This window comes from Phaethon aethereus (assembly GCF_964289735.1).
Source record: "Phaethon aethereus genome assembly, chromosome: Z".
Classification (NCBI taxonomy): Eukaryota; Metazoa; Chordata; class Aves; order Phaethontiformes; family Phaethontidae; genus Phaethon; species Phaethon aethereus.
The window spans coordinates 56755654-56776601 of record NC_138577.1 but is presented as its reverse complement, the minus strand read 5'-3'; the positions used below and the strand labels follow the sequence as shown (position 1 = coordinate 56776601).

General features: G+C 47.6%; 1 protein-coding gene across 1 annotated transcript in view; it reads right to left on the bottom strand.

Moving 5' to 3' along the window:
• The window catches only part of PSD3 (pleckstrin and Sec7 domain containing 3), a gene marked incomplete at both ends in the record, with an annotated part of 106385 nt that overhangs the window by 44404 nt on the left and 41033 nt on the right, over window positions 1-20948 (bottom strand). The window contains 5 exons of the mRNA XM_082012853.1: window positions 7884-7973; window positions 11693-11751; window positions 15211-15323; window positions 18469-18549; window positions 18657-18860. Coding sequence (XP_081868979.1) covers window positions 7884-7973; window positions 11693-11751; window positions 15211-15323; window positions 18469-18549; window positions 18657-18860 — 547 coding nt within the window. The remainder of the gene's footprint in view (window positions 1-7883; window positions 7974-11692; window positions 11752-15210; window positions 15324-18468; window positions 18550-18656; window positions 18861-20948) is intronic.

The following is a 20948-nucleotide window of genomic DNA, read 5'->3' as shown; positions in this document are numbered from 1 at the left end:
AAATTGAGACACATAGTAGGCACCAACTAACACAGACCACCAAGCTTCTTAAGTTAAAGCTGCCAAATGTAGCTACAGAAAACAGCAGCACCTTGAACAAATCTGTAAAAGCACCAAACCCCTAAAATTCTGCATAGTTGTGACAAGAAACACGCAGGGAGGTGAACCAAGCACTGGTGCAAAGCCTACCAACTCTCTTAGATCAGCTGCAAACAGCCCCTCCCTCTGTCCCTGCAGTGAGAGTGCTTAGAGTCAACAACATCGAAATAAAACCCTCATCACCCAGCACTCCTCCACAGATGTGCATAAAAAAAGAAAAACAACCACCCTTCAATGCTTCCCTCTGATTCAGACAGCAAACACAATAACAACAGAAAGGAAAAAAGGAGGAAAAAGGAGGAAAAAGGAGAATCCAGGCTGCCCTGAGAATCACACAGGTTTCACGTGGGTGTCACCTGCACTTGCAAGCATTGCACCATGGAAGGAGCAGCTCCAGGGCGGAAAACGGGCATAAACTTTGACATCCCTTTCCTCTGCAACTGCATGTACCTATGGAGTGACGGCCAGCTGTCTTGACCCAAAAGCAGGAAAAATCCTTCCTAACCCTCACGACTCCTGCCAGAACCCATTTGTCAGCAGGGCAAAAAGTAGGTGGGTTGGATTTGCCCCATGTTTCTGCCCGGCTCTTACAAATACTTCATCGCCCAAGGAAGCATGACCTCGGAAGTAAACTAAACATTCCATTTAACATCACCGGAAAGGAGGAAAGAAAAGAGATAATCAAAATTTAAAAAGCAACCTAGTGCTCTTGCTTGAACAAAAACAGTGTAACTAGGTCAGAGAGAGAATAGACCAATGTCATTTCAAAAGTGTGGTGACAAACAGAAGGAAGGAATACCAAAGATTTACACAGCAATAATTCTAAAACTGGTGGAAGTGGCGTTTTCTCCTCTTCTCTTTTTTTTTTTTTTAAATATGGTATAAATTATATTCCTACTCCTCCTTCCCTCAACTTGCAGCACAGAACTTAAATTTCAAGCAGATCAGTGGGTGGAAGATCAAAGAATGTTTTTCAGGATTTGTTTTCTACCTACATGGAGGTGGGAGTAATATGTCATAGGGACCAAAATGTATGTGTGACATTGTATTAGAGATTTCCCGGCTTGAAAAGAGCCCAGAATTCCTCCTTTAAAGTGGCAGAGCACATCATTCCTGGAGACTACCAGTCTGTATCCTCCACACTGACAGCACAAGGAATGGGAAGCTCTGAATGATGACATTCATCCTCAGAAGCTGCTAAGTTAAACCAGGGGACTTCTGACAGCCTTGGCTATCTGACAGGTTGGAGAAGCTAAACATCAAATGATTCACTTGCCTGATCAACCTGGACAAGACACTACAGAGATGTTGCCTCCACAGATGAAAATTAAACCCCTAAACATTCATTAGGAGCCTGGTATTGAGCCACGTAATTGCAGCTAGTAGTAATGGAAATTCTTAGCTGACTGTGCTTGGGTTTCACTCCCTGCTGACACAAAGGCCTGGTGGGCTAGGTGACATCTTTCGAGTAACAGTTGGAAAGCAAAGAGATGAAAGGTTGTAGGAGCAAAAATAATTCAGAGAAATGCAGAGCATGAAAGCAGAAACAGGCCCGACCTGTAATGGGTGCTTCCTAGCGAGATAAGCAATCCCTAGTACCACCCCTAGACCACACAGAGGAATTCCTGCATCACCACTACAAAATTTTATGTTTTCAGCCTTTTCTAAAGTTCTACTTTCCCTTCTCAGGGACAGAGAGTTGGTGGAGAGCATTAGGCTTTTGTTACGATCTTATGTGGCTTTCCTCAACGCAATACCTGGGCTTATTTGACTTGAGAGAAGTGCACAGATTTCAGATTTTTCTCTTTATGTGCATTGAAACAAGTTCTTGGAACGCAAAAAGAAAACACGTTTGCATTTCAACAGGGCAGGGGGGTGTCAGGATCTCTGTTACTCTTGGGACCCAAACCAATCCACGCACTGTCATAACCTGTTTTAATTCACAGTTCTGCACAGGCATGCTTTAACTGGTTATTACTCTTAGACAGGACAAATGACAACACGCAAAAAATGGCAAGCCAGAGGAAACAAAGGTTATCGCAGCAGGAAGGTCCTCACTGAGGATGGAGGAGAGCAAAGACAAGCAGGGTGTTCTCTTCAGTCACTATGGCTCTGTGGAGAGTGAAAGGAAAGTATGCTTTTGCAAACAACTGTTTAAGACAAGGATTAATGTTTTTATCCTTCGTTCACTGACTTTTATACTGCCAGATTAGACTCTGTTGTCTCCTAGCAGCTGAAAGGGGCCTTCAGTAACAGATCTTTCATTTCAAACAGATAAGAAATGGCTGCCCTAGAAACATTATCCCAAGAGAAATATTTTTAACAGGAAAAACTTCATTTTTCGGGGGGAAACAAGGAGGCAAGCTCTCTTCCTGCTGAGCAGAGCTCTGACTTCTTTAGGGGAGCAGAAACACTTGGTCCCCTCTGCCCCCCTCCTCTGCCCGCAGTTGCAGGGTTCTCCAGCCGTCAAGGCTGTCCTCCTGGGGCCCTTCCGGCACGCTGCCACACACTCCCATCTCCCCGAATTCATCAGGCTCCCATCTCCATTCAGCAGTAGCAGGAAGGTGGGAATTCCTTGCCAAAGAGCCTCAGCCATGAAATGGAGGAAGTGTGGAGACGGCAGATGAGAGCAATTAGGGTGTATACAGCAGTCTGATTAGTGTGCTTTCCTCTGTGTAAATGGGGGGGAGGTACCCACCTGATGCTCATTCCCTTCTCTCTGCTAAATACCTGAAATTATTAGAACGGATGAAGCAAGATGCCAGTAATTCTCTTTAAATTGAGTGTTTGCTTTGGAGGGCTTTTGGCAGAGACGGGAGGTGGTGGAGGAAAAAAAAAAGAGAGAGGGGAGGTAGAAAGACAGTGGCAAAAAATATCCTTAATTAAAGTGCAGGGAACTGACAGCAAAATGAGATAAACCCTACCTTGCAGCTTCTGTAGGAAACTGCATATCCCAGCAATCCTGATCAAGAAGTCAGATCATTTAGGAAATTAAGGGGGACCAGTTCTTCAGAACAGTTCAGCACCAGGAACTCCCACTTAACTTTGGTCACTTCATTACAGTGCTTCTCCAGGAGATAAGGCCTAGCCTAAAAACAGCCTCTGAGAGAAAGCAGATCTTTTACGCAGGAGTGACATCTTATCTCCATCAGCAGCCCCTGCTGGGATGGCCAAGTCCCTGTAGAGCACCCTAAGCCCCTCAGAATGATGGAGAGGCTCCCTGACAGCACAGTGGGTCAGCAAGGAGATACTACCTCCTACCAGAAGACAGGCACAACCCCCTCACATCCAGTGTTCATGCCATGGGGCAACACAGCCACCAGCGTCAGCCCACATCAGAGGTTGGGTGATGCCCTCGACTCCATGAATGAGGTACCTCGGACACTGGAGATGCAGAGGACATTTACCTATGTAAGGACAATATGGGCAGGTGGTACTTAGCACACTGCCTAATGACAGAGCACTCTTCCCAAGACGCTGCCTAACAAAAGCAGGGATCAGTTTCCTCAGAGGTGACTCCTTGCAGGCTCTCTGTGGGCTGGAGCAGATGTTTTCTCTCCTTGCGTAAGAAAGACCTTGTCACTACCACCTTGCTCGAATGGAGTCTCACAGACCTTGCCACAAAGGTGACAAGACAGTGGCCAGCATTGTGTACCAGCACTTCATTTGTGAGGACCGCACTGCCTACGGGAAACGAAGCAAGCATGCATGGCCAAAATCTTTCCAAAGCCTACTCTTTACAAGCCAATCTCCTGCTCTTCTCATTCCAGACAATCTCATGAAGCCCAGCTTTGAAGAAGGCTATGGACACATAACACAAGCCCAGAGCATCATCAGTGCACCAGATTAAAGCTGGTGTGAACACAGGAGGAAGGAACCAGCCTGCAGATAAACTGCCCCTATGCTGTAGTCATGAGGCTCCTGACATTGCCCCAGATTGATTTCATTTCCCTTCCAAGTAAGGAGACTCTAGCTGTGGCCTCCCTGTCTACAGGAATAAACAAGCAATGGTCTGGTCACGATTCTCCTAGGTTAACAACCTCCAGATTGGAGTTGGTTGTTTTGATTGTTTCCGATGTGTTCAGCCGTCACTCATGGTGGTGCTGCATCTCTCCTCCAGCTTCCCTCACCATTCGCAGCAGCGTCTGCGGCAGCTGATCCGGGATGTCAGGTACATCCGCTCTGAGGAGATGAGCGCTGCAGCTGGGTCCCTTTGACTCTCTCAGTCCTGATAAACCTGTCACCTGTCCCCACCTGTAAGTGCTGGTAACTGTGTGATTCACCATCAGCTATAGGAGCGAGCCCTGAGCCCAGCCACAGCAAAGTACTGCTGCACTAACTAGAACATGGGCAGTCACAACTCTCAGTATTTCTAGCATTCCTTCCAGGGCTTCAACTCACCAGGGCAAAGAGGCCTTTGCTACAGGGAACTATAAGATCAAAGATGAAATTCAGCATCACCTTGCCTGATCACAGCTTGATACAATATAAAATTATTTGTGTTCTTGGAGCGTGACAGCTCAGAGTCAAAGGACAGGAGTTTCAAAAAGTTTTCTTGCCTTTGAAAAATTTTACTTTCAACAACCTTAATCTGTCTGGATTTAACAGATCTGACTCACCTTCTACACCAGCCAGACCCACAGAGATAGATGCTCCTGATTTACACCAGAGAAGAGAATCACAGCTTGGGATGCTGGTTCTCATTTAAAAGGAATTTACCCCAGTCTGAAGGCATACAGGAACCCTGCAGTACGTATAAACTACGGCTCTCAGGTCAGCATGCACTGACAGTACATAACTGGAAATCAAGCTACTGTCTGCACATCAAACCAGAGCTAAGATGGAATAAAAGGGAAGGTACATCTACCTGCCTGCCTGGCAAAGTACTGAATATATGAATACTGCAAGCAGATCCCATGGGAAGAACCATGCTTTTAATCACTGTTTGGCATATTTACCTTTATGGGTCCCAACTTTAAAAGAAACCTCAGATCTGACAAAAAGAACGAGGAAGAAGAAAAAGAAATTAATCTTTGTCTAGATGGGTGCACAAAAGCAAAAGTCTTTTCAGTGTTAATGAACAGAGAGAAAGACACAAGGTGAGCAAGATTATATTAGCATTTCTCATTTCCATCTCTAGCCAGAGTTAAATCTCTGTTCTTAAAGAACTATCAGTGACACTGTGAGAATCATGCCCTGAAGGCCTTATAGTGTTTACCAAAGCATCCTTATTGTTGGGAAAAAACTTAATAAAACAAAGAAATGGCTCCCTCATGGAGCTCCAGGAAAGGAGCAATCAGATCTCACACTGAAGATTTCTGAGGCTTATCACGCAGAAGACAGAAGTGTCCCTCAGATGTTGATGTCTGCCCCTTGAAGGGCTATTATCCCATCCAGACAAAAAAAACGCTCAAGGCCACGCTGCACTCGGTAGCACTAAGGGTAATGCAATTGACTGAAGGAAACATTTGATTTCTGCTTGTCTGATGACAGTCCTGGATATCCCAAGCAGTATTTGCACCCCTGACTCTGTGAATTGGGTCCATGGTAAATGCTGTGGAGAGCTTCCCAAGCCCTGGGTGAATACTGCCTGCAAAGATGTAAGCACTTGCTAACCACAGAATCATAGAATCATTAAGGTTGGAAAGGACCTCTGAGATCATCAAGTCCAACCGTCCACCCGAGACCACCAAGCTCACTAAACCATGTCCCAAAGTACCACATCTACATGTTTTTTGAACACCTGCAGTGACGGTGACTCCACCACTTCCCTGCGCAGCCTGTTCCAATGCATGACCACATCTCCCCAACCTTCTTTCCCCTCCAGCACCACTCAGCGTTGCTCCGAGGCTCGGCAGAGTTGCAGAGCTTCGTACAGGGGTGCAGCAGAGCAACGAGGGGAATGCAGAAAGATCGAAGAGACAGAAAAGCCCAGTAGCTTCCCCACAGGTCTGCACTGTTCACCAGTGGGTGCTCAGAACCTCACTCCCACAGGGGCACACTGCCACCCTGTGGAAACCATCCTTCCTCTCCCAAGCGGCTGGGGAAGGATGCGGGGAGATGGCTCGCAGCCTCACTCACCGATGCTCATTAGTTACACTGCTAATGCACCGGCAAGCCATGTGCACTTTGGCGCTGTGCTGTAGGAAGGCTCTGTAAATTTAATTTATTGAGACTAATGTAAATTTAATTTCTGCTAAGTCTTTGTAATCACATATCTAGTGGTAGGGTGGCTGCTGCAGACACAGGGAAGTAGCTCCTGAAATGCACAGTTACTGCCAGTCACTCCACTCCTCTCCACTGCTAAATTAAAACAACAAGGTGCAGATCATCAGCAAATCTTCAGACAGATGAGAGACTAAGGTTGCGTGCTACCTCTGTTGCCAAGACATCAGGGCAGTATGCAGAAAAGGGCAGAAAGCCTCAAACAAGGCGGGACACAGACACTGGCCTTCATCCATCCTGCTACATCCAAAAAATCCTGAGCCCCAGCCCTTGCTTTGGGTGGGCTGGCAAAGAGCCAGACAGCCTTAGCATTAGCAGGTCAGCACTAAACACCAAGATGCAGCCTCGACTGCGTAATTCTGTCAGCAGGAAAATAAACAGCAAGTGAGCACCCATGGAAGTCTCTCATCAGTACACTCAGAAGGTTATTTAAACACAGTCTGGAGACCTATTTATTCAATAAGGGCTGTAATTAGCCTGCAAATTAATCTCAATACATCTCTCTATGGCAGAATGAGAGATAAGATTCCTTGGGGAAAAAAAAAATTTAAAACTAAGTGTTGCTGCTGGAAGATGAATACTCTGTATCCAGATTCTAAAAATCAAGACATTAAATCTAAAAATAAAGGGGTTGAGTTTATATTCCTAAGTCCTTAGTAATAACTGAGGCAGGAGAGCCCAACAAAAAACTCCCTGAAGAGGCTGGAGAAACTGAAGAAATTACCAATACTAGAAAACAAAGTCTACTTTTAACTATGCAGGTATATCCACATCTCACAATGAACTTGACACAAAGCCCACAGAAGACAGCAATTCTTTTGATTTACTTTGATACGCTTTGGGTCAGCTCTCAGATGCAGCAACCTCTCATTTTTATTTCCACTACCAAAAAAAAATTATAAACTCTAGTGTATGTCCTCCTCTCTTCTTTCAAAGAGACTGCTGTTTCATACTAGCAATCAGACAAAAGAAAAATGAAACATTCTCATTATTATTGACAATGAAACAAGATTGGTCCTGCTCAGCCTCCTTCCCTGTTCTTCAGATTTAACTCCTGGCACAAATTTAATGAACAAAACCTGAAGCAAAGCAGGCTGTGCCAGACAACACATTCTAATCTGAAATTACATCGCCTGCTCTAATGTGAAAACCCCAAAGCACCTTTGATGAAAACACACACTCTTTCCAGATATGCAGAGCTCAGGATTAGTCCTTACATATTCAACAGTCAGAACCAACTGGCTGCTTCTGTCCACTTTAACCAGCAGACAGCACTCTGAGACGGCATGATCACATGAGCTTACAAGATGCACAGCTCTGGAGCTGGCCCCACTGGAGTTCAGTCTCACCTTTCCATGCTGCAGAGTCTCGATCACAATCAAGTGAAGTCAAGAGGCAAAACAACAGAATAAGCACTGTATATACTATATATGTTCTAGAAGGAGAAATGTGCTCCGCGTTTGTCCTGTTTGACAATTAAGATTCAGAAAATGCAAGCAGGGTGCTCCGTTTTGAACCATCTCTCACTAAAAATGAAACACATGTTCTGCATTCCTTACCTTCAACAGCCCTTTTGGGAAGTCTTTGCCATCGTTCATCCCCTGGAGGTTAGCAATGAACTCTTGGCAGGTCATCTTTTTCCCAATGTTCTGGAAGGAATGGCAGAGGAACACATAATATTCATGCTGCTTTCCAAAATGACATAAAAAAGCAACATCAAATGAATTGTATCTCCCTGCTCTCATTTAAGCCCAAGGCAGGCAGCACTAAGGTGGCATTCCTAAAATTACTCAGAGACAAGCATCCTTTTGTGAATAGTGAGAAAAGGGAAGGTGTATTTGGATGCCAAATCCCACACACCTGTCTGAAAAGAAAAACAGCTAAACACTGGAGGGTAATGAAGAGGGTGATGATGAAGCTCCCTGGTATCTGCATGGTGCCTTACACCCCCAGTGTCTCCAGAGGCTCTACCAGCCTCTGATGGAAAAGCTCTACTTGGTCCTGCTGTGGAGTGTAAGGAAATAGCCAACTGAGGCCCTTTCCAGACCTTTCTCTTATGATTTCTTATGCTCCCTTCCAGCAGCAACTGCCCTGAGTTGGAGTAAGATTCCCAGGAATCCTTTTCTGATCCACAGGCTGACATTTCCATAGGATTGCTCTCTTTTCTCTCTTTCTAATTCCAAGGCTGAAAGTTGCCCAACTGAGCCACACACAGGAAAGGAACAGCTATGTTCATGTAGGACCCAAACTGTTCCATTTGGAGTCTTGAAGCTGCCCTAAACTGCTCTTGGATCCCAGTCTTCACCACCCCTCAGAAAAGGCGTCTGTACTCAGTCCCCTGGGTGCTAGAAGTCCCACAGCTGGCATGCAGGGAGCCTTGTGAGCAGACAGCAATGACAACACTGAGTTGGTGAAAAAGGAGCCCAGAGAGATCTGAAGAAAGGGAAGCAGCCTGGGGTGAGCTGCTTGGGGTGAGACATGGTAAAGGCAGAGGGAAACCAGGCCCTGTGATGACCAGGATATTTTTGGGGATATCACTGCTGCCAGTCAGGAGAAGGGGCTGAAGACGACTTCTCCACGATCACGATATGCCATGGCTGCAGAAATACAGTGGAAGAACTTTATGTGCCAACAGTGACTTGGGTTAGGAGTAAGAGCCCAAATTAACAGAGGAGTGGACCCTGAAGAAGGGCACCAATCTGTAATGCAGGTCATTCAATGTTACAGTTTCATGACAGCTTGGACTGCACATCCTCTATTTCCCTTCCATAATGTATGATCTGGGAGAGATGGAAAACCAGCAAACCTTGACCATCTGCCTCATCTAGCCACAAAGAAAGATCCCGTAGCCTGTGGCCAGCACAGATGAGCAGGAAGAAGGCAGGCAGGAACACCACCTTCCAGAAGAGAGGAGATACTTTTGGAGGGGCACACAATGCACTGCTTCCCACATCAGGAAGGCTCCTGACAACACAGTCTGGCTGTAATCCTGGCTCTCTAGTTGCTAAGCTTGCAGAATACAGCTCATAATTGCCGTCTTTGGGTGCAGGCTGGAGCCATTCTACTAGCCTTGCAACTGCTTTCCTTCCTCCCTGCAACAGACTTCAACTTGCTTCTGTTTGTTTCCCCCATGCAGCAGTTTGCAGCTTCCCCACGCTGACCAAAACCAACAGCAGTGTGGCTCGTTTCACCCACTGAGATAACTGGCATTGCAGAGGAATGGCTGTTTTGCTCCAGGATCAAAGCAAACACCTCCACACAGTTCCACACAGGTTCCAGCAGATGTGCCTGGCAGTCTAGAAATACCTTAAAAGTCTCTAGCATCACAGTCTGGGTGATGACATCCCTGCCAAGAAGCGAGCATGCATCTCCAAGACACAGCTAGCAGAAATGATTTAGTTACAAAGAGATGTGGCAAGACAGGGATAAATACAAGGATAAGTAAGAGTTTGTCTGCAAAAGTTAAGGGAAAGTATGAACTGAAGGCAGAGCAGCTGCACTACACCCCTACAACCAGTTGAGCTTATTGTGAAATAGAAGAGCCTGCACTTATGATCAGTATGTCAGCAACAAATAGAGCTCAGTGTAGACAAGCCCTGTGACTCATTTGCTTCCTGTTCTAGCAGAATCATGCTAAGGATGGTTCAGAGCATTATCTTTGTTAGGAAACAGGCAATTAGTGTATATATGCACGGGGCTGCATTCCAAGTAAAAAATGCCCAACTTACCACCTATGTGGAAAAACGCAAAGCCATAAGAGGAAGACCAAAATTACAGAAAAGTACGGCAGGGGGAGGTGGGGGAGAGAGAGAGAAGAGAAGAGAAACATGCAGGAGTCTGGCAAACATTACAGCTGCGTACATGTAACACCACACTAAGGACTGCCAGTAGGATAAGCCTCCAAAGTTGCACACTGCAAGAGCCAGAGCCATCCTAGCTTCAGCTGCAAATCAGCAGCAGCAACGATGGGTCAGAGCCAGAGCCAGATCATTTACTCCAGTACCTAATGAAGATAGTAGGGCCCACCAAAGCATTGCAGGGAGCAACAGGAAATGCTGCCAGGCTGATGCACGACCATTTAGTCTCCCTCCCTGGACTGCAAGGCCAGGCAGTCTCTGGGGAGCGGGATACCTGGGCAGGCAGTCTCAGGTGTGCTTAAGAGAAGCGGCATATGCTAAGAGGCACACCGGGGCACGTTCCTGCACCTCCGCTCACCCTCCCGTGTGACTGACACATTCCTCAGTCAGGGAAAGCTCAGCCTGCAGAGAAAAAAGTTCTTCACAACTCCCTTCCCCCTCCCATTTCTACAATTTTCAGACAAAGGCATTCAATTTCAAAACCCCTGGGGAAGCACACACAAGCCTCGACTTCACTACCTGCACCCACCGCAGAGCTGCACCCACAGGGGCCTAGCAGCCCTTGGAGACAGACCCAGGGTGCCTCCATCTCCTGCTGCCCAACCCACCACCCTTGCTGTGTTAGAGCTCCCAACTGAGACCCTCCTGCAAGAGCCTTTGGCAGTGCAGTGGACGGTCTCAGCCAGAAAGAAGCCCCAAAGCCACCTGGCTGAAGCCACCGCTCCTGCATGCTACCATGCCAGAGTCCCTGTGTTCCTCCCTCTCCATCCTGACTCCAGGACAGAGGAAGCCTGCCAACAGCACGGGAGTACCAGGCATAGCAGGCATATTGCACCGTGGGTGCTGAAATACATGTCCTAGGTCTGCTGGCACCCTGCACCAGTGTGACTAAGAGGACTCAAACTGGAATACTATTTCCCCCAGGCAGGCAGTGGGGAGAGGTGCGCAGCAGGGGAACACAGTGCTCCCACTTAGGATGCCCACGTCGCCCCTCCACTCTCTTGGCTCTGGGTACACCCATTATTACCCTGGCTGAGCAGAACTCTGCTTCCACAAGCTCTCCCCCCTGCAACTGGATGCCTGCAAACATCACCTTCCCCTTGTGACCTTCCCAGCACCTTTTCACCTCTGTTCTTTCTTCTCCCTTCCCAAATGTTTTTACGTACTGGAAAGGGGAAGCCAATCCCAACCACAGCTTCCCAGCCAGAGCCAGCTGCTGTAACCAGGGAAGGATGGGAAGCACACAAGAAAGACAGAGGCCTGAGGACAAGGAGCATGTTCACATGTCATGGCAAAACTAGGCACAATGCCAGGCTTACACATGACTGTTCTGGGCATGCTGGAAAGCCCTGCCCAGGATGACAGCCTGGGGGTGCAGCCACCTCACTGTTTGCTGTCTGCAGAGGTGCTTTAGGAGCAGGTCACCAGCCAAGGGACTCTGCTGACAGAAGACCACCCTCTCCAAGCACAGTGTCAATGGGAGCAGCCTACACAAAGCTGTGTGTACTCACATGGCCGTGCAGGTCTGTGTTGAGCAGCATCATGGCACACGTGAGACAGTGAACTCCATCTGCAGAAAGAGACATAACCAGAGTCACATGCAAACCCACAACTGGACCTTCAAGAACAGCTGAAGCTGAGCCTCATACCCTAATTGAGTATGTTCCCTTAATAAGAATCTGTTTTATCAAGAAATACACATAATTAAATAAATGAACAGTGAGATCATCCTGCAGCTGCCAAGCCAGAACAGCCTTTCTTTCATCTTTTAATGACTGTCAAAACTATCTTGCAGCACCCATGGATGAGGCAAACTAGACAGGAAACCATGCTGTCACCCTTTGCTTACTAATACCAATACCACAGCCTGAATCAGCTCCCTCTTCATTTTTTTCAGGGTAGAGAGGGAAGAGTAAAATACATCCATTCTTGCGTGCAGAGCAGATACAGCACGGTATCCTGTCTTCTTCCCTCTGTGGCCCACTCCTCATTCAGGGCTCAATTAGACTGAATTTTGGAGAACTTCAGTCAGCTCTTTACGCTGCCTTGGCTCCATATTGGGTAGAGAGTGCTCCAGCCATTTCTAAGGTGGTTCTGTAGCAAAGGCCCTCAACAATGAGCCACCTAAGACCGACTGTATCTCTATCTCCATCCCTGGAGTCACTGTTGCAGAGTTGGGAAAGTCAGTGTAGGCTGCCATTTGCAAAAGTGGACACCAATTTCACATTCCTCATTTTCCAGGCACCCCTTTCAAAACCCAAAATGACTGTGCACAAATCCCAATGAAGGTGACAGTGCCCATGGTGCCATTTATCACCTCTGAAAACCCAAATGCCTCTAGGCAGTTTCCAAACTTTAGTAACGCATTAGGAAAAATATTTTCTCCATTCTCTTGTTCATAAACACATGGTACCACCTTCCCTTTTCTCACAGGGTTGTTATAAAGACACAGAGTCATACATGAGACGTGCACACACTGCAGGGAGATGTACATAAAAACCTTTGTAGCTGAGTCTGGATAATGACCATGCACGGGTTCCTCTGTGCTGTGAAGGAAGAGGAATGGGGGATGAGGACAGATAGACCCCACACTCAGTGTGACTATCACAGCCTTAAATCTGTGCAAGATGAAGCCATTACAAGAAGATGTTCTCCAAGGTAAGAACAATGTTTTCTTACAATGTTTGTACACGCTCCAGCACCCAAGCAACGCGACCTAACTGTAGCAGAGCGTGAAATAAGAGAAAAACCGTGACCACTAGCAGCGCTAAGTCTGAAGAAGCTTGAATTGGGGCTGTGGTGCTCCAGTTCAGGTCTACGCATTTCTCTAGAGTAGCCTGCCCTCTCATTTGCAAACTGTAAATGCATCCAGAGGATGGAAAAGGGGAAGAGGAAAAAAGAAAGACAAATGCAGTCCTGGATCTCCACTGAAAGGAACCACCAACATATTTCTGCAGTGTAGGAGTTGACTACCGACAGTAGAAATACAGCATCAAAATCATGTAGAATCCTGGGCAAAGTCTGAAGGACTCATTTTAACCTAAATGCTTACTCAGGCTCAGAAGTGGTAATCTCCCTCCTGCACCCTAGACTAGAGTAAGGCTGCCATGTCAACATAGATTATAGAATCTTTGGGTTGGAAGGGACCTTTAAAGGTCTTCTAGTCCAACCCCCTGCAATGAGCAGGGACATCTTCAACTAGATCAGGTTGCTCAGAGCCCCGTCCAACCTCACCTTGAAAGTTTCCAGGGATGGGGCATCTACCACCTCTCTGGGCAACCTGTGCCAGGGGTTCACCACCCTCATTGTGAAAAATTGCTTCCTCATATCTAGTCTAAATCTACCCTCTTTTAGTTTAAAACCATTACCCCTTGTCCTATCACTACAGGCCCTGCTAAAAAGTCTGTCGCCATCTTTCTTACACACCCCCTTTTAGTACTGGAAGGCTGCAGTAATGTCTCCCCAGAGCATTCTCTTCTCCAGGCTGAACAGCCCCAACTCTCTCAGCCTTTCTTCACAGGAGAGGTGTTCCATCCCTCAGATCATTTTTGTGGCCCTCCTCTGGACCTGCACCAACAGGTCTGTGTCTTTCCTGTGCTGAGGGCTCCAGAGCTGGATGCAGTACTCCAGGTGGGGTCTCACAAGAGCAGAGGGGCAGAATCACTTCCCTCAACCTGCTGGCCACGCTTCTTTAGATGCAGCCCAGGGTACGGCTGGCCTTCTGAGCTGCGAGCACACATTGCCAGCTCATGTCCAGCTTTTTGTCCACCAGTACCCTCAAGTTCTTCTCAGCAGAGCTCTCGATCCCTTCATCCCCCAGCCTGTATTATACTAGGGGTTGCCCTGACCCAGGTGCAGGATCCTGCACTTGCCCTTGTTGAACAGCATGAGGTTCACACAGGTCCATTCCTTGAGCTTGTCCAGGTCCCTCTGGATGATATCCCATCTCTTGTCAATGACTTGACATGCAAGTCATTATTTCAGTCTGGACATGACACATCTATTCTAGCTGACTGCCTGCGGTGTCTTGAAACAAGAAAGGCATTAGGAAGAGGACTGAGACACCATGGGAGCAGATCCTGTCTTACTGCTGCCTATTCCCTTCCCTGGTGTGCGAGCCAGTAAAGCTGAACTGGTGCAAAGTGGACAAACATCGCCTCACTGCAATGGGGGCGGGTCACAAAGCAAGGGCTAAGGAAGTGTGGGAGTACCTCCAAGTGTAGCAGCTCCTTCTCATTCACACTTGAGACTAAAGGCACAGCTTAGCCTGTGCTTATTTTCTTTCTCGCCCTCCTCCCTTTCTCAGCGTGTGACCAGCCTGCGCTGCAATTACAGGATCGCATGCCTCTGCCGGCATGGCTGGCGGAACACAGCAGCTATGCCAGCGGACAGTTTGTCCTCTTCTCCAATGCCAGATTTCTCAGGTTTGATCTGTGTGCTTGTTTGTTTCCACCATAGATTTCCAAAATGACTGAAAACATTGGCTAGGAGACAGCACTCCGGCTGATGTTAGCTAGTCAAGATGAAACTATGCCAGGGTCTGGATACAGCACCCAAAATTCACCCCCACAACTGGCAAGAACTGGCATGCCTGCTGCCAGTGCATGCAGAGACACAAGCATTGAACGGAGCATGGAAAGGAAAGAGCTTCTCTTCCACCTGAGATGGAACTTATTCTCAGCCACGTGTGTGTAGCCAGAGTACAGATACCCACACACGCTGGAAGTCAGCAAGAACCAGAAACTACAGCTGAGAACGTTAAAATCTGGAGATGCTACAGCTGAGGATTTACACTGAGGAGGCCTCAACAGCTTTCCTAACTGGGGATAAATACAGATTTTTTCACTGCCTTACCACAATTACGTTTGGAGAACGTGGAGGGTTTCAGTGCTCACCACAGGCAGTCTCTGAAGTGTGGCACGGCAATTACACACCTTCAGTTCCCAGGCACACACCATACATGCTGTCGAAGGCTGTAACGAAGGAAGAAGGAGGCAGCCAAAGACCTTCGTATCAGAAACAAAGTTACCTTGAGAAGAAATGGTGTTTGGGTTGCACTGGTAGTATCTGCTGGAGAAGTGGATTAAAACTCTCTCTCGTTCCTGAGTTTCTCCGATAAGTGAAAAGGCTTTAAAGAAACTTCTAAAAGAAGAGCAGAAAAAGGTGAAATCAAAGTCTTAAATCTCTTTTCGCCTCACACAGCTCACAGAGTACATCACCTTACTTCACAGCAAGAAGTACATAAGCACACACCAGACATTTGGTTCTGAGAAGACTTTCTAGAAAAACAGGCTATAATCCTGTTTGCAATTAATCCCATCATGTAACGAAGCAGGAGTTAAATTACCATTGGTCTCAGCCACGGAATATACAAACTAATACGGAATTACACCATTTGAAAGAGCTGTTCTTATTTTTAATAATTTTCTTTGGGGAAGGAACTGGAGCAGGTGTTGTTTATGAATGACAGACATCCAGGGTGTTCTCTGTCCTTTTCTAATTGTCTGTCACGCCCGCACCTTTTAACGTTACACTCACTAGTATTCCCACCCAAATCAGAGGAGCTACTCCAGGCGGTGAAGTCAAGCAGGTGCACTGGAGACTCAGACTCCACGCCAAAGGTGTGATCCTCCTTCCGGAGGGTGACCCATCAGACCAGCCAGGCCACCTTGCAGAGGGCAATGTGACTACCTGACCTGCAGAAAACATCTGGAGAAGAGGGCAGAAGAGTCACAACATCTCCCACTGAGCTTCAACAGTGGGAGGAGCAACCTGGCCCTCCTGGGCTCCTGCTCATGACAGTCCACGGTGCAGGGCTGGTGCCCACCTCGGCACGTTCATTAGAAACAGCCAGCGAGCCTGTGCAAAGAGGTGGGACGCACAGACATCTTCCACTCTTCATCTGACACTTAACCACCCCACCTCTTAACCATGCCGCTACTCTTCCTGCTAGAAAAACTCGCCTCGCAGCCAAAGAAGAACTTCTGCACTTCCCAAAATCCCCATATCCTGGAGCCAAGAGATGACCTCAGCAGTATGAGCCTACGCTCCTTTGTCAGGATGCTTCTAAGAAAAGCCTGAAAATACAAACCTTCTGCGTCCGAAGCAAGACGGCACACAAAATGAGTGCCTAATACACAATTTTTAAACACCCAAAATAGACTGAAACTGACACCAGATCTGAGACGTGTGGAATATGTTGGTGGAACACTCACGTCTATCTAGCCTGGAAAAATAAACATTAATTTTTTTCTCTTCAATGCAAGATCAGAGATGGGCTGTACCTGCATTGATCTCACACCCATACGGAGTGTGATCTGCCTGGTAATAACTTAATTTAACATGTAATGTATTGCGAATAACCCAATTCACAAGTAGATACAACTGAGTCTTTGCAGGGTTTCTCTTGCTTTCCTACCTCATGTCCCCATGGGACATTTTGACACCTAGCCATCTTTCCCCCTCTTCCAGTGCGGGCTCTTTCCAGTGACATGCCCTGCCCACGCCAGGCATCACTGACCTACACCCTCTCCTCCTCTTCAGCACCTTTACCGCCCTGGAAGCCACCTCAGAGAGGCAACTGATGAACCAACAGGTTCCTTGCTCTCAGAGCACGATGCAGCAGCCAAGGGCCATGGGGGCGAGTTTCCGCCCACTGGGAGGATCAGGATGGACTCTGAGAGGGGCTGGAGCAGCGGTCCCACCTCCTCCCCTCCTGCGGTCCTGCAGAGGACACAAGAGATGCACTTGGGAGATGCATGAGCAATGTGAGTCCAGAGTGTGGAAGTAGATGAGGACGACGAAGGACCAATCCTCCCCCATGTCCCAGACTTGCCACTGACAGCAATACGCACTGCACAATGGCCTCCCACAGCCTGGGGTAGCACAGGTCTGGGCTGCCACCTTGGGCTCCAAAACACTTAACAAACCACAGCTTGTCAGCCAGCCAGCAGCAACAGGGTGGTTACCTCTGGCTCTCTACAAGCCTGAGGGAGCACGCCTCGGCTCCCCAGGCTTCGGGACGATGCTCTGTCCCTGGCCTCTGCTGCATGCTCAGGGCGTGCAGCCAGCAGTTGCTGCAGCTACTCCTGAAACCTCAGCAAACCCCTGATGTGTCTAAGTCCCACATGAGCCAGGGCATATTTTAGAGAAGGTCACGACTATTAATATTAACAGGAGATCTACTGGGAGCAGAGACCTCCTAAATATGTGCCACAAAGCAATTAAGTTTTGGATTTCACAACTTAAAAGATGGCTATATTTAGCATCGTGCTTCAGGGCTGCTGAAACCCAGAATGTGCAGCAGACCTCCCCCACTGCCCCGGCTGCTTCCACCCTGTGCGGAGTGGGTGCTCCGGCTCAGCTCCGATCCCCCGGCCGCAGGCGCGTCTCCCTTCTGCCACCTTTGGCAGGTAGGACTCTGGGCTTTCCTTGGGGTCTGCTACAGTCTCCTGGAGTTAACCCCCTGGAAATGCATTTGCAATGGGACTGGCAAGTGCCTGCGGACCTCCTGGTTTTGTCTCACTAGAAAAAAACTATAACCCACTTAAGTAACCTCAGCCAGATGATCTAAACCCCCTTTAAATCCCTTTACACACCCAAACACCAGCAACTGTGCTAACAGGCCACTGCTACACAAAGTTGGGTGTTTTGCCTACTACGAAAAAAAACCACTGGAAACAAACATTGTTGAGGCCTAATTCCAGTGTAAAAAGGAAGGAAAATTGAAGGGCTGGGTTTTCAAACACCCACGCTGTCAGCTACCAAACTCTCAATGGCATTTTCCACGTGGAAGCTTTTGCTGTTCTGCACATTTTTGGGTGCCTGAGAGGGACGCAGGGAGGAGGGCTGCCGAGCCACATCAAACCCTGGCCCTGGCTCTGTGAACTGCAGCAGGGCAGAGCAAGCTCCAGAGGCCATCAGCCAAAAAGTCTGCGCAGCTCAGCTGTGAGCAACACCTTCACTCCCCAGCAGCACCTGGCAGACTCCAAGTCCCCTGTTTACCGAGTAACTGGTCATTTTTCTCCATCTCCTCTTCATCAATGACCATCTCTAAGCAGGTCCACCCTAAGATTTCCCTCTCCAGGAAATGCCACTGCTGCAATAGCACTCCGGAGTACAGCAGCATGCCAAGCTAAATAGAAGATAAATGCTCCGTCCCAAAAACGCCCCATATCCCTCTCTTCACCCACTTAAGCACCCACAGGGCAACCGCTTCAATCAGGACAACACAGCAAACAGCACTGTTACTAAAACAAGAACATAAGGTCTGCAGACGGGCATGTACCTGAGTGAGTAGTCGAGCGTCATGCCTGTGAAGTCAAAAAACTTAAGGTATTCTTCGGCCACAAGCTTGCTGAATTCATTGCTTTAAACAAACAAATAAATATGTAAAGGTTATCATTTGAGAGTGAATCCCTCCAGAACCAGCAAGCAGAACAACGTGGCCAAAGGTCTCATATCAGCAGCACGTACTTTTTACCCAAATGCTTTGCCACATCGGACCGTTTGAATCTGTCCAGATGGTAGAGGCGTTTAGCCAGGCGCCTGGCTGCTTCCAAATTGCTGCTGCCGTTGCTGAGATCGTGGCCAGGAGCTCCAGTGGCATCTTTCTCCTGAAGTTTATTGCTCCCCATGGCAGCACTGGAGTTTAACACCACATTCTGCAGTTCAGCATTGCTATGAGACAGAAAGAATATGGAAAGAAGAAAAATAAGGTGACTAATTACAGTTTCAAGAGGATTTAATTCCTCTTAGAATAGAATTCAATTAATGGTACAGAGGCAAGATCACACAATATAGCACGTTCCACTTAATCGAAGGAGCTGTGTAGAACAGGGACATTTATTTAGCAGTCATCAAAGGTTAAGAGAGTTAAACATAGAGACCCAAATATGGGCTTTCCAGCCCAGAAACACATTCTGCTCTGCACTCACCTTCTGAGTGTGCTGAGTGTCCACAACTTCACAGTGCTCGCTTCACAGAGAGCTGCTTGCTATTATCAGACTACAACTGCACCTGACAACACTGGCTCCTCATGTGCTTCTTGCACTAGTATTTTTTAACCCAATCACTTGCTTGGCTTGAGGGGATCCCTGTAAAAGTAGGCCATTAGCCGTTTTCCAGGGGAAAATGCAGTGAGCAAGCCAGGGTGTTCACTAGCTCCAAGCTGACTCGGCACAAGTCTCTTCCTCATTCTTCCCCAGTTGTCCTGGAAACAATACAACTCCCCAAATCTAAAATAACATCCGCAGAAGCCTCAGCGGCTTCCGTGCCGCCCATGAGCACTGGGCATCCCATGGGGATGCACCACTAGAAAAAGCAGGACTCAGAGCAAGGAACCCACTTTGGGGAACAGGAGAGAAACACAAGCCACCGAGGCCAGCCTGGAGAACTGCTTGCTTTCCTCCTCCTCCCTTGCAGTGGCAATAATTTCCCTCACTGGCTGCTCAAAGTCTGGATGTTCAGCATGGCAATCCCAGGCACTTTACATAAATCATGCATTTATAGATTCCTCCCACCTCTACTACAGTAGGAAAGCTCTGGCTGAGCTGTGTGCCTGCTTTGCTTCTTCCCTCAAAGAGGAGAGAAGAGCCCTCCACACCAGAAAGTGCATCCCCACATACACACCCCTGCACGCAGGCAGGCTTTTAACTTTGGAAAAGCTTTTCTGCGACACTGGCATGAAAATTCTTGCAAAACCTCAGCTCTGTGTGTGTGTGCGTGTGTGTGACAGCATGTCTATTTAAAAAAAATACTATACAGAAATTCTTCCCTCTAAATCCTCATTTACACAGGGCTAGTGAACAATCAGCAGGGGTCATGCACAGGGCAGATATGAGTGGAATGAGTTAAAGATGATTTTAAACACAACACTTCAACATACCATGGTTTCATACACCACTGTAATCTTCGGGCTTGACAAGCACTCCAGTAACAATTATCTAGCCATTTACTGAAATGTCTGCTAGCCACTTATTAACCCCTTGAAGATGCAATTTTCAAATAATGTGAGCTGACAATAAAAATCTTTGCTATTCTGCATGCCTCCTTCCACACAAATCATCACCTCTGTGCCCTACATCTCTTGCCATGCATCGTTTAAGAGAAGGAGGTGTGTGGTACTCCGACAGGAAGGAGACTTGCCCATTTCACCTCTACTTTCATATTCCTAGTGCTGCTAGAACATCAAAGTATCACACATCCACACTGGATACAACTTTTTTAATGAAGTATCTAGGGAAAAGTCCTCACTAGAAGGACGAGGACCATCTGGTCGAACTAAAGGGCAAGAAGTAAATGCACAGACAGTGGAAGTAGGTGCAGGTGTCCTGATAAGAGTACAAGGACACTGCCCTGTTGTGTAGGGATAAGGTCAGGAAGGCTAAGGAGAGGCCGGAGCTGAACTTGGCAAGGGATGCAGAGAATAATAAAAAGGGCATCTAAAGGTATGTCAGCCAGAAAAGGAAGGTCAAAGAAAGCACACCCTTGTTGATAAGCAAGACTGGCAGACTGGTGAACATGGACAAGGAAGAGGCTGAGGTACTGAATGACTTCTTTGCCTCAGTCTTCACTAGCAGTGTCTCTTCCTACACCGCTCGAGGGGATGGACTGCAAGGTGGGGACTGGAGGAGCAAAGTCCCTCTCACTGTAGGAGAAGATCAAGTTCAAAACCACCTGAGGAAGCTGAACATACATAAGTCTATGGGATCTGATGAGATGCATCCCAGAGTCCTGAGGGAACTGGCTGAGGTAGTTGCCAAGCCA